General features: G+C 34.8%; 1 protein-coding gene across 2 annotated transcripts in view; it reads left to right on the forward strand.

Moving 5' to 3' along the window:
• The window catches only part of SLC30A7 (solute carrier family 30 member 7), a 75363-nt gene extending 63892 nt beyond the window's left edge, over positions 1-11471 (forward strand). For both annotated transcript variants that reach the window (XR_001830679.2, XM_017547629.2), the window contains one exon: positions 4907-11471. Coding sequence is in view for 1 of the 2 variants with exons in the window: in XM_017547629.2 (XP_017403118.1) it covers positions 4907-4954 (48 nt within the window). In the remaining variant the exon portion in view is untranslated. The remainder of the gene's footprint in view (positions 1-4906) is intronic.
• Positions 11472-11677: the final 206 nt, after the last annotated feature.

Raw genomic sequence — 11677 nt, forward strand, 5'->3', positions numbered from 1 at the left:
AGCCGCGCTGGTGACCGTGGAGCACCTCTGCCCGGGAATTTCCTAGTCTGTGGGCAATAAAAACACGGCGTCCACTCACCCTCTGCGCTTTCACTGGGAGCTGCAATCCTGAGCTGTTCCTAAACGGCCATCTTGGATCCCCCCTTGTTAAAACTTTTATGAGGATAACTTTAAACTGAGGAGACCAATATCTAAATTATAACTTTCTATTTTGTTTATAAAACTACAGCTCTGTGACTATATCTTAAGCATTATGCTTTTAGTCTCATTTTCCAGAGTTACCAATTAATCTTCAGCTTCTCAAGAAGTTGGCTTGCTGTATGTGAATATAGACTAATGCAGGTGCATTGCTGAAAACCACTTCAGTACTAAGATTTCTTTGGGATTATTAAGTGACAATACAGTTTTTAAAGTACCAGGTTTTCTGCTGGCATGGAAAAACTCCTCTCCCTCTTTTTACCCTTGCACTAATTTTATGTTTTGATGAGTTATTATGTGGGAATTGGTAAAATAGAAATTTCATCTTTTGTGTTTATTGTACAAATGAAAAGAAAATGGGATTCTAGATTAGGATGGCAATTAACATTTATGTTTTAAATTGGCCAATAGTATTTGTTAATTTTTTTAAATAACATACTTCATAATCATAACTGTTATCCAAATTTTAATATGCTTTTTGTTAGAAATAATGTTTGAAGAAAACACATTAAAGAAACATCTAGAATATGTTTGAAGTCTAGAATACGCTTGGAGTTTATTACCATTCTCAGTTCCACAAAACACAAAAGACGGTCTTGCCAAATACATATTTACTCCTTGATAGAACTTCTACCTTTATTCCTTCCATCTTTTCTACTCTTCTGCCTTTCTCCCTTGTGCCTATTAAGTCCTAAGCACCCAGCTTCCTGCTTCAGCTTTTTGTGCTCTATTCTCTGGCCTCAAAATAGAAGTTAACACTGATACTCAGGAAGGAACATAAAAGCCTCCTCACAAGCCCAAATAAGAGTGCCTCAAGTTTGAGAAACTTTCTGCCCCCGTTAACTCTCCTGGGATCATAATTCCTTCCTGTGGCTCATCCAACCTTACTCTGTCTGCTTGAGGGAGAGATTAGGGAGTTGGAGAAAGTGGATTGCTACCCTTCTTCAGGTAGATTGCTGTTTTCCTACCTTGCCTTTTTATTTTTTTAACTTTGGATCAAGGGCTTTAAATGTATCCTCAGTATTGATTTTGCTTGCCTGCTCTGCAGTTTTTCCTTATCCGTCTTCCAATTATCTCTCTTCATCATTTGTACTTGAACTCCACCAGAATCTGACCTGAGGTTGCAGTGAACAACCACAGGTTGTGAGGCCGACAGATCCCCAGGGTTATTGTTCTGAAGTAATCCACATGATATAAATGTTCACTGGCTGGTGAATAGTGGGGGGAATAACAGCATCAGCAGCTGGCATTTATTGAGAGCTCATGTGCCACGTACTGTGATAGGTACCTAACACATTAAATGAGCCTCAAAAGACAATTTACAGAAAGGAAACTAACACTCAAGTTACTGTTCCTGACTTGTAATTTAGTCACATTTACTCATTATTTTGGTAACTCTGAAATGATTTAGGTTTCACAAGGAAAAGTAAGGCAATTTTTCAAGACTTCATTTTAAAGGGATAAAGATGAATATAAATTCAGTCAAAACAATTGTCTATAGTCATATTCCTATGTATTTCTCTAAATTTTTTACTTCTGATTTGTTATCCTTTCTACAACAATAAATATGTATTGAAGATATTCTAAGCCTATGGCACCAGGTTAACATTTATTTTCTAAGGAGCATAAAAGTGTTCAAAGTAACTAGGTGTCTTCCCCATTTATAAAAATGCTGACTGAAGTATGGTTTGTATGTTATTCTCAGGATATGCAGTGAGTACTGTATGGTTTTCACATTTTTTTTTTTTTTTTTTGAGACAGAGTTTCGCTCTTGTTACCCAGGCTGGAGTGCCATGGCACAATCTCAGCTCGCCAAAACCTCCGCCTCCTGGGTTCAAGCAATTCTCCTGCTTCAGCCTCCCGAGTAGCTGGGACTACAGGCACATGCCACCACACCCAGCTAATTTTTGTATTTTTAGTAGAGACGGGGTTTCACCATGTTGACCAGGATGGTCTTGATTTCTTGACCTCGTGAGCCACTGCGCCCGGCCTGGTTTTCACATTTTAAGGACCTGACGGCCAGTGTCTGGCTTCTGGTCCCATTCTGTGGGTAGAATTTATGATGGACCTGAGCAGTGTTTTCATCTGCTGGAGTGTCTGTCATGTCTTTGTGATATGAATAAATTATAGAAAACTTAGTTTGCATTCAGGGAGTAGATGACTTACCATAGGATTCTTCCACTTTTCTCTTGGAAGGAAACTGGAAAAGGAAAATGTAAATCTGTAAAACTTGAAGCTGTCCTCTCAGGCCAGATGGATGAAGCAAAATGACTTTCTTTTTTTCTGTTAGACTGAGCTTTTGTGGAAAGCTGTAAGCCCTCAGGGGAAGGGTATCAGCTTGAGTAATTAACTCACGATTATGCAAAGATAATTTACCTAGCCTCTTTGTTTTTCCTCTTTCTTTTTTATTGCCTTGGGCTACTTCATTTTTTATTACCATCTTCTCTGTGTTAGGGCTAAGAGTAGGGAAATTGCAGAGACCATAAAAGGAGCCCAGCTTATTTTGCGCATTTTACTTTCACTAACAATGTTGTTGAAAAAGAAAAGAAGTTAAGATAATTTATTTGAACAATATTTATTTCCTCTTATGGTTTGATATATGAGAATGTTTAAAGAGTAAGTATAGTCATTTCAGGTGTCATCTGGATAGTAAGTCAGATTATATAATTGTAATCAATTATAATAATTTGTAATAGCCTTTTATAAGTTCCTGGCATATAGCAAGGATTTATTGAATATCTGTCAAATATTGGATGAATATGTAACAACTGTGTCAGATTAGTAGGGTTGGTGTTTTATCAACACTTTTAAAATGAGAAAAATTGAAGTTTGATTTTAATTTTTAGCTCAAGAACATCAGATACTGAATTCTGTCCTTTTTCATAATCAATTATCTTAACTGAGGAGAGTATGCTATTAAATATACTTTTCTTAAATTTGAATAATGGAGAGCTTTAACTTTCCACAGGAAGGTCTTTTATAAAAAAAAAAAATAGGAGAAGCAGCAGCAAAATTAAAATATGTTCCTTATGCTGGCAAGCTTCTAGAGTCTATCAAGCTTTTTATCCATTAGAGTGGTTTCTGATTCCTTTCAAGCACTCGTTAGTACAGAGCCCTCCTACCTGAATGCTAGAAAAAAAGCCAAGCTAGGAAACAGTGCTTTGAGGAGTCCAGAATTAGGTAGTGCTAATTCTTTCTCCACTCTGGTTTTTTCCTATTAAATATTCCAATTTACCTTTTTATTCTGTGGTACAGAGAAGAAAGGGCTTATTGTGACTGATGGGTTCCTTTAATTAAAAATAGATTATTTGGGGTTGAAAGAAGGAAATTGGTAGAATTCCCTTTAATTAAACAAATATTTATTGATCACTTAACTGCGTGCTGGTTCCCACTTGAGGTCCTAGGAGTCAGCAATGTAAAAAAGAAGACCAAATCCTTTATGTTGGAGAGATTGTATTACAGTGAGAGGTCAACAATAAACAAACACCGTGAATAAGTTGTATAATATATCACAAGGTGATAAGTGTATTGGGAGTGCTCAGGCATTTGCCAGCTCCTGTTCCAAGCTTTATTTTTCTCTATAGCCTTTGGGTATTTCAGTGTTCCGTGTTCAGATGGGAGGAAGAACCAGCAAAGGAGACTGAGAAAGACAAGTGAGGTAAAAGGGCAACCAGTGAATATTCTCTGGAAGCCAAAAGTGAAAAAAAAATGTTTAGTAGGTGGGAGTGACCATCTGTATTATTGCTGACAGGTAAAGTAGGAAGGAGAGGCCTGAGAATTGGGTATTAATGTGAGCAGTGTGGAAGTGACCTGGACAAACAGTTTTGAGGAAGTGTTGGGAGGCAAATATTGGTTGAAATGAGTTCAAGAGAGAAGAGAGAAAAAGGTTCGTAGATAGCAAATATGAATAACTCTTTTGAGGCTTTTTGCTGTAGAGAAGAGCAGAGATTGGAAGCCCAGAAGAGGATGTAGGGTTAAGTAAAGGTTTTTTTGTTTTTGTTTTAAATAGATTTCAGGGATACAGGTGCAAGGATATATTTTGTTACAAGGATATATTTTGTTATGATATATTGCATAGTAGTGAAGCTTGGGCTTTTAGTGCAACTATCACTTCAGTAGTGTGCATTGTACCCAAAAGGTAATTTCTCATGAGGTTTTTTCAAAGATAGAAACAGCTACAGTGTGTTTGTACGCTAATAGAAGTGATCCAGTTGAAAAGGAGTCAATTGCTAATACAGAAGATATTGGGGACAATTTGGAGAGCAGTATCCTTCAGTAGCAAGTTCATACCCAAAACTGAAGAGAGGATTGGAGTGCAAAATAATTCTAATAGATGGTTACACTTGCTAAAATTGTTTACTAATCATTTATCACAGGAGGATTTAGACAGGGTTGATGTATGGATTTCAACTAGTAGCCAACCAGTCAAGCACCATGGTGTCCTCTAACAGAGTAATATAGAAGGGAAACTGCATTTTTCTTAGTATCACCTAGAAGTAAGACTGTCAACATGGCTCTTATTTATTTATTATTTCATAGTGGTAAATGGAGATTCTTTTTTGTAGCTTATGAATATATTTGTTTCTTTCCTTTTTTTAAAAAAAAAAAAAAAGATTTGAAAAAGAAAAGAATTACTTTCCTGAAATGTGTAGTGTATTATTGGCTTGTTTGATTTTCTAATTTTTTTTTTTTTTTTTTAACTTTCCAGGCTGGAGTGAGGCAGCTCTATGTACAGATTGACTTTGCAGCCATGTAGTGAATGGAAAGAAATTATGCACCTTTTACGGACCAAATTTCTCTGGTACTGTACAATCCAAAACATTGTACCCAGCTTTTTAAAACAGAGAAGTTATCTCTACAACTCCCGAGCACCGAGTACACTGGGTAGAGTCAGCCGTTTATGCTCTGTGGGGAGTTCACAGCTAAGGGATTAGATTTAAGAGGATGTCTCCTGGACTTTTAGCCTTTTCTTTTGTGCTCTTTTCTCCAAACCATTTTGACGTCTGAGGTTTCCGGTTTAGGGTGTTGGTTTGTCCTTTTTTCTCTCTGTTTTTGTTTTTTTGTTTGTTTGTTTGCATATTGAATGCCCGCACCACCATCCTCTCATCCCAGCCAGTAAGAATTTCAGATTGCGGGCCCCCAGTCTTCTGGAATGTCTTCACTGAAGCTGCTGGAAACCACTGCTTTCATTCCCACAAAACCAGTATTACTTTTTTTAAAAAAATAAAGAAATTGGAAATCAGTTTTATATGTAATGTCACAATTGTTGACATTCTTCAGTATAATCATATGTTTATAAAATTGTTTGTACCTAGCAAACTTACGAACCAAACCATATTGGGTTTTCAAAGTGCCTTTGTATCAGAAAATGTATTTGCCAGCATAGAAATGTACCCTCAAAGGTCATGTATTTTTTTTAATGGATATTCTGTAATCTGTATAAAACAAGACTATTGCTAGTAATGTAAACAGATTGTCTTTTTGTGTACTTCCAGCATAGCTAGTTTGGATATATGAAAATTTTTCTTTTATTATCTCATCGGAAAATAAAAGATGTTAATTTGATTTTTAAAACAAATTTAATTATCACATTTTAAATTACTTTGTGGGCTGTGTTTTCAAAACTTTGCAAATTCATGTGTTACACAGAAAGCTGTGTTTTGACTTAAAACATCTGCTGAATTCCAAATTTCTGTAAAAGCAACTGTGTTTGTAATAAACTTTCCTATATCTTTCCTTGCCATTTTTATGGATTTTATGATTAAAAAAAGGCATTGGAGACTGAAGGCAGAAACGGTTGAGACAGTGCTGTTTAGCTTTTTCATTCTTCAAATGCCAAGTCATCCACTTTGTTTTCCTGTTTAAGCTTTGCACAAACACAGTCGCTTGCAGGAATCCTAAAGCAGCATTTTATTGAATTTGAATTATAAAAGGTACAGAGGAAATGTGGTGATGTGGAACTCTTCCTAACACAGATATCTAAGAAGTAAGTACTAAGTTGATTTTCTAGGTTCTTATGTATTTGAAAAAATAAAATTGCAATTTGTGATAAGTGCTTGAGCACTCTACTTAAGTATTCTCTGTTTTATGAAGAGATAATGATCTGGGTAAATATTTTTCCATTAAAGCTCATTTTACAATATGTATTCCCTTTTAACTTTAAAAAATTGTAAATGTTGGATAAAAAACTCTGCAGGATGGAAATGATAATTAAGAATGTAGATCCATAAGTAATTTTTAGTGATATGGCAGAAATCCATATTGTTTCTAAGTTTGAGTGTCTTTTCTCCTATTTTTGACCTACAACTATGAAATATTCTGTATTAGAAGAACTAGACCACTTTCTTCATTCTTTTCTAAACTGCAGATTGCCATGAACTCTATCAGTAGTCTCTTTCCTGCAGGCAAAGTAGTATTTTCTAAACACGTTTGCTTTCTGCCAGGGGGTTCTAAAGCTATGATTTACTGCAGTAGTATGTGCTTAAAACAACTGTTGAGGTCTTTTAAGAGGGAAAGTCCAAAAGGAAGTGCCCTGATAATGGTACTGCTTTTTCATTACAAATGTAAGTAATCATTTAGAAGTTTGCAACCACCACCAAGTCTGAGAGAACTCTGGGATATTTTGTGGGTTTTGGCATATTAGAGAAAATGACAGATCTAGATGAAGGGAAATTTTAGATGTGTGCCTTTAAAATCTGGTTATGTATAACTACTAATATTTCACATATGGAGATATTTGAAGGCCCAAGTCTGCCTTTCATAGAGCCCTCCATTCCAAGTTTAGTTTTTGTCAAAATATGAATCATTCTATTTGACTGTACTATCAGTACACAAATGCTTGAGTATGTTTATATAGTGTTAGACTGATGTAAAACTCTAATTTTGCATTTGTTACATGATATTGCCAGCTCAGATCATTTAGCAAGTCGGCATTAACATTTATGCTTTAATTAAATGCCAGTATACCTATGTGTGCAGCAGTAAAAAATTAGAAAAAGCAACTTTTTTGTCACTCTTAGAAAATACTGTCTTATCAGTGTTCTTGGCATATGTGTATTACTAAAGTAGATAATTCCAATAAGAAATACTACCTGAGTCTTGTTATAAAATTAATTTACAATGTCCCTGATGTTGGGCTTAACTCTTACAAAAAAACATATCTGAGTGTAACTTTGCCAATATTTTAAAAGCCAAAATATTCTCTGGAGAACAATTTTTTATTGCTCATGGACAGTTTACCTTTCCTAGTAAACTTTCCCAAACAGAAATATATCTATACTAGCTTTGGTTTTTTGTTTTGTGAGTTTGTTTTGTTTTGAGTTTCGTTCTTGTTGCCCAGGCTGGAGTACCATGGCACAATCTCAGCTCACTGCAACTTCCACCTCCCAGGTTCAAGCTATTCTCCTGTCTCAGCCCCCAATAGCTGGGATTATAGGTGCCCCCCACCCTGCCCGGCTAATTTTTGTATTTTTAGTAGAGATGGGGTTTCACCATGTTGGCCAGCCTGGTCTCAAACTCCTGACTTGAGGCCATCCTCCTGCCTTGGCCTCCCTAAGTGTTGGGATTACAGACATGAGTCACCATGTCTGGCCACTTGCTTTGGATTTTAAAATGTATATTATATTCCTCAAGATGAAGGGCTTAACGTATGCACAGCTTCCTCCGTTTGCTAACTCCCCATGCGTCTTTGTGAAGGACAGTATCTAGTTTATCTGTAGGTCAGTGTTCCTTGTGCTGTCATTTCCCTTGTATCTGGAATGCGTCATCATTCTCGAAAACCTACACATATATATCAGAAACCAAAATGCTATGGCTTTTTTGCACCTTTTTACAGCAGCCAAATCATGAACTCAAAATTTGATCACAGTTCTCTATAATGTTTTACCTACCTACCCTGGAATAATCAGTTTTTACAGTGATTATTAATATGGTAGAACCCTGATATGTAATGCCAAAAGTTAAGAATATTTACATTGCTTAACATAGAATTTTGCATCTAAGCAAGGACTAGCCTTAGAAGTAGTCTAGTTCTACCTCTCATTTTACAGATGAGAAAACTGAAGCCCAGAAAAGCTGTCATTAAATCACGGAGATAATTAATAGCAAAGCCAAAAAGATTCAGATTTTCTGACTCAAAGTTGAGAGTTCTTTATGCTTTATTATGCTGCCTCTCCAGTGTAATATATTTGCCTTTCTGTAAATGGGATTAAATATGATTTGTAAATAAATGACATCTGACCTCCTTTTTTGGTATATTAAGGCACTTTATAAATGGACTTTTAGTATCTCATGTTTCATATATGATTATTTCCATAATATTCTTTATGGAAGATGTTATAATTAATTTTAATCTTTTTACTTTTATAAAACCAGTTCCTGACATTTTAAAAAAATGATATCTGTACAGTGGTCCTTTTATGAGTGAATTTTTCTGTTAATTGCTCAAGGCTAAATCCAATTTAAGGATTACTTAGTTTCTTTATTTTGTTTATGTTCTCTGAACTGGTATGTTTTATAAACCAGGCTAATTCACAGGTCATATCATTTCAGTCTTGTCATGTTGGTTTTCAGCCATTGGAAAAGCTTTTGCATTTTAAAGAATTTTAGAGCCATGCAAAACTTGGCATTAAATGTTGCATAAAACAAATCTTTTAAGTAAGGTAAAATGTTGAAATCTTAACCAGAATTCCAGATACTAAAATTGCTGTTTCTAACTCTTCATAAAAGCATTATCTTGCGAAAGTTAAACTTTTTTTCTTCCTTTTCATCACCATCTTTGAAAAAAAAAATTTTTCAATTCATAAGAACTTTGATTAAAAATAAAGGAAATTATACTCCTTTTTTCTTTGAACATTCATTGGAAGGCTTGTTGAAGACATGATTCCCCAGAAGCTTTAGTGATCCAGATCTCAACCAGAGACTCAAGACAGCCTCAAATACAATGAAAGATTATGTATCAAAAAAAATTGAAGAAAAGGAGCAGAGAAGGACAGTTTGGTTTAAAGCCAAATGGATGTGAGTCTGACAAGGGTGTTTTTTGTTTATGTTTAACCTTTTCCTAACTGCAAATTACACAGAAAGCAAGAATAGGGAATAACTTTTATTAAGTATTTATGTGCCAGGCGCTTAGTGTGGCCTTCATATTATTATATTTAATCCTCAAATTTCTACGAAGGAATAATTTTGCATGATTTTATGATTGACAGAGCATTTGCAAATCTCTAATTCTCATAACATCTCTGTCAGGAAGGAATTTTTATCCTTATTTTACAGATGAGGAAGCTGTTTGGGGATAATTTAAGTGACTTGCCTAGGGAATACAGCCAGTAGTAGAACACTGATTAATCAGGTGCTGACACCTACTCTGCTTTGTGTTTGTCATTCAGCAGTGCTTCAAAGATCCAAGAAGTAGTAGCAGATCTCAATAGACTCTCTTATAAAATTAATGAACAATCACCATGACAAAATTGATATGAGGAAACAGTAGTTATATATTATTTAGGCTCATTCCTTCTTCCAGTGCCCTTATGCTTATTTCCTACCTTTACCATTGATCTTAAACTGTGCAGGGTAAAAAGAGGAACCACAATTCCTTTAAGCACTTTTAAGACTACTTAAAAAACAAAGTTTTGTTGCCACTGCAGTGTAACTTGCTTAAGGGACTGAATCAAAAGATAGCATCCTCTGTGGCTATATGAGGAAAGAAACTGATCTACTCAAGAGACCTTAATTTCGTTTATTAGGAAATTATCTTCCCTAAAAGTACAAATATTTTGCACTGCAGGAGAGAGATAAGTAGATTTGATTTACATTACATTTTATATACACCTTTCAAAAGGAAGAAATCTGTTTCATAAGTAGTAATAATAATCAATGCCTAAACTTAACATTTAATGTTGAAACTCTTACAACAGCCTTGAAAATTATTTGTAATTTTGATCATGATGTTGGAAAGCTTGTAATAAAGAATATCTTTATCTTATATATCCTTTTATCCTCAAACTTAGCATGGATTTACATGCTTAGTGAATATTTGGTTAACTAGTAAACACTGTAGATAGTATTGTCAAAAGTAAGGGTTAGGGATAGGTAAAACCAGTAATTTGCTGTTTTTTACAGGAGACATCTCAGCATTTTTTTTTTTTTTTTGGCATTTTTGCACAAATAAATGACTATATATTCACCTTGGCCATTTTTTTTTAAGTAGCCCTGTGAGCTGCTCCTTTTTCATATACAGTGGAAATGTGCAGATGTTATCCATTTTACAAATGGTTGGATTGGAATTTGACAGAACTGGGACTGCGAACCTGGGTCACTTGAATTTTCTATATTTAGTATGGCCAAATCAGGAGCCAGACAGCCTCCATAATCTTGTTTTCATGGAAAATTGCCATATTCGCAGATTTCATTTATCCCTGATGTATTGTCATCCAAAACTCTTTCAGAGGTACTTCTTGAAGGTGCTTTAAAGACAACACTACATGTATTCATTAAGTGATTTAAATTTTCCCAGAATTATTTTTTACCTTTTTTTGTCTCCTCAAACACAAAATTTTAGTTGCGCTCCATTTCGTCACTGATTTTTCATCTGTTTTCATTGTTGTTTCCTGTATAGAACTTCAACTTTGTACTAGTGGGGAAAAATTTTTTTATTTTGAGTTTTAGTATTTGAATTTTGTTTATGTATCACACATTGTGCATCAGTTAGCCTGAGTGTAGATTAGATTTTGAACTACACATCTTGTCATGCCAATAGTTTGTCAAGTAACTTCATTGCTTCCCTTAACAGCAATTCAGTGAAATTTTTTCCCCAAGTGATATTTTCCCCCCACTTTTGTGAGTTTGATAAACAGAATGAGTCTTTTGTATTGGAAATACTGTGAATGAAAAGTTGCCAAATCCCTTCTTAGTATATTTTAAATACCCCTACAACACTTTACCTCCCTGCCTTTAGTGGGGTTTAAACATATGTCCAAGTTAGTATTTGGGTTTGATTCCTTAGGTGAAGATTATGGAGTCAAAACATTTCTTAAAATGTTTGAGTACAAGGCTAGGTTATATTGTCAACTTTCAAAGACTATGTTGTGATTTGGTTTGAATATGCTGAAGTGAGCAATTATGATTTGCCTAAGTGCAATACAACAAATCTATAATGTATATTTCACATTTTCTACTTGAACACATTCATGTAAATATTTTGTTAAACTTCATATGTATTTAAAAAGAATCATGAACTGTATCAAAATTCTTTCAATAAAATTTCTGTTTAAAAACTTCTACCTGAATTGTGTCTATCAGTTTGATGAACTGAAGTGAACATTGTGAACCTTACAATTACTGGAATAGATTCTAGAGAATGTAAGGGATGAAAGGCAAACAATGATTCTCAGAGCCAAGAAACAGCAGAACTCATTAGAGAAGAGAAGCTAGGAGGTTGGAAGTATCTTTACACTGTGAGGAGCCTCATTGTGGCTGTTAG

This window comes from Cebus imitator, unplaced genomic scaffold (assembly GCF_001604975.1).
Source record: "Cebus imitator isolate Cc_AM_T3 unplaced genomic scaffold, Cebus_imitator-1.0 Scaffold199, whole genome shotgun sequence".
Taxonomy (NCBI): Eukaryota; Metazoa; Chordata; class Mammalia; order Primates; family Cebidae; genus Cebus; species Cebus imitator.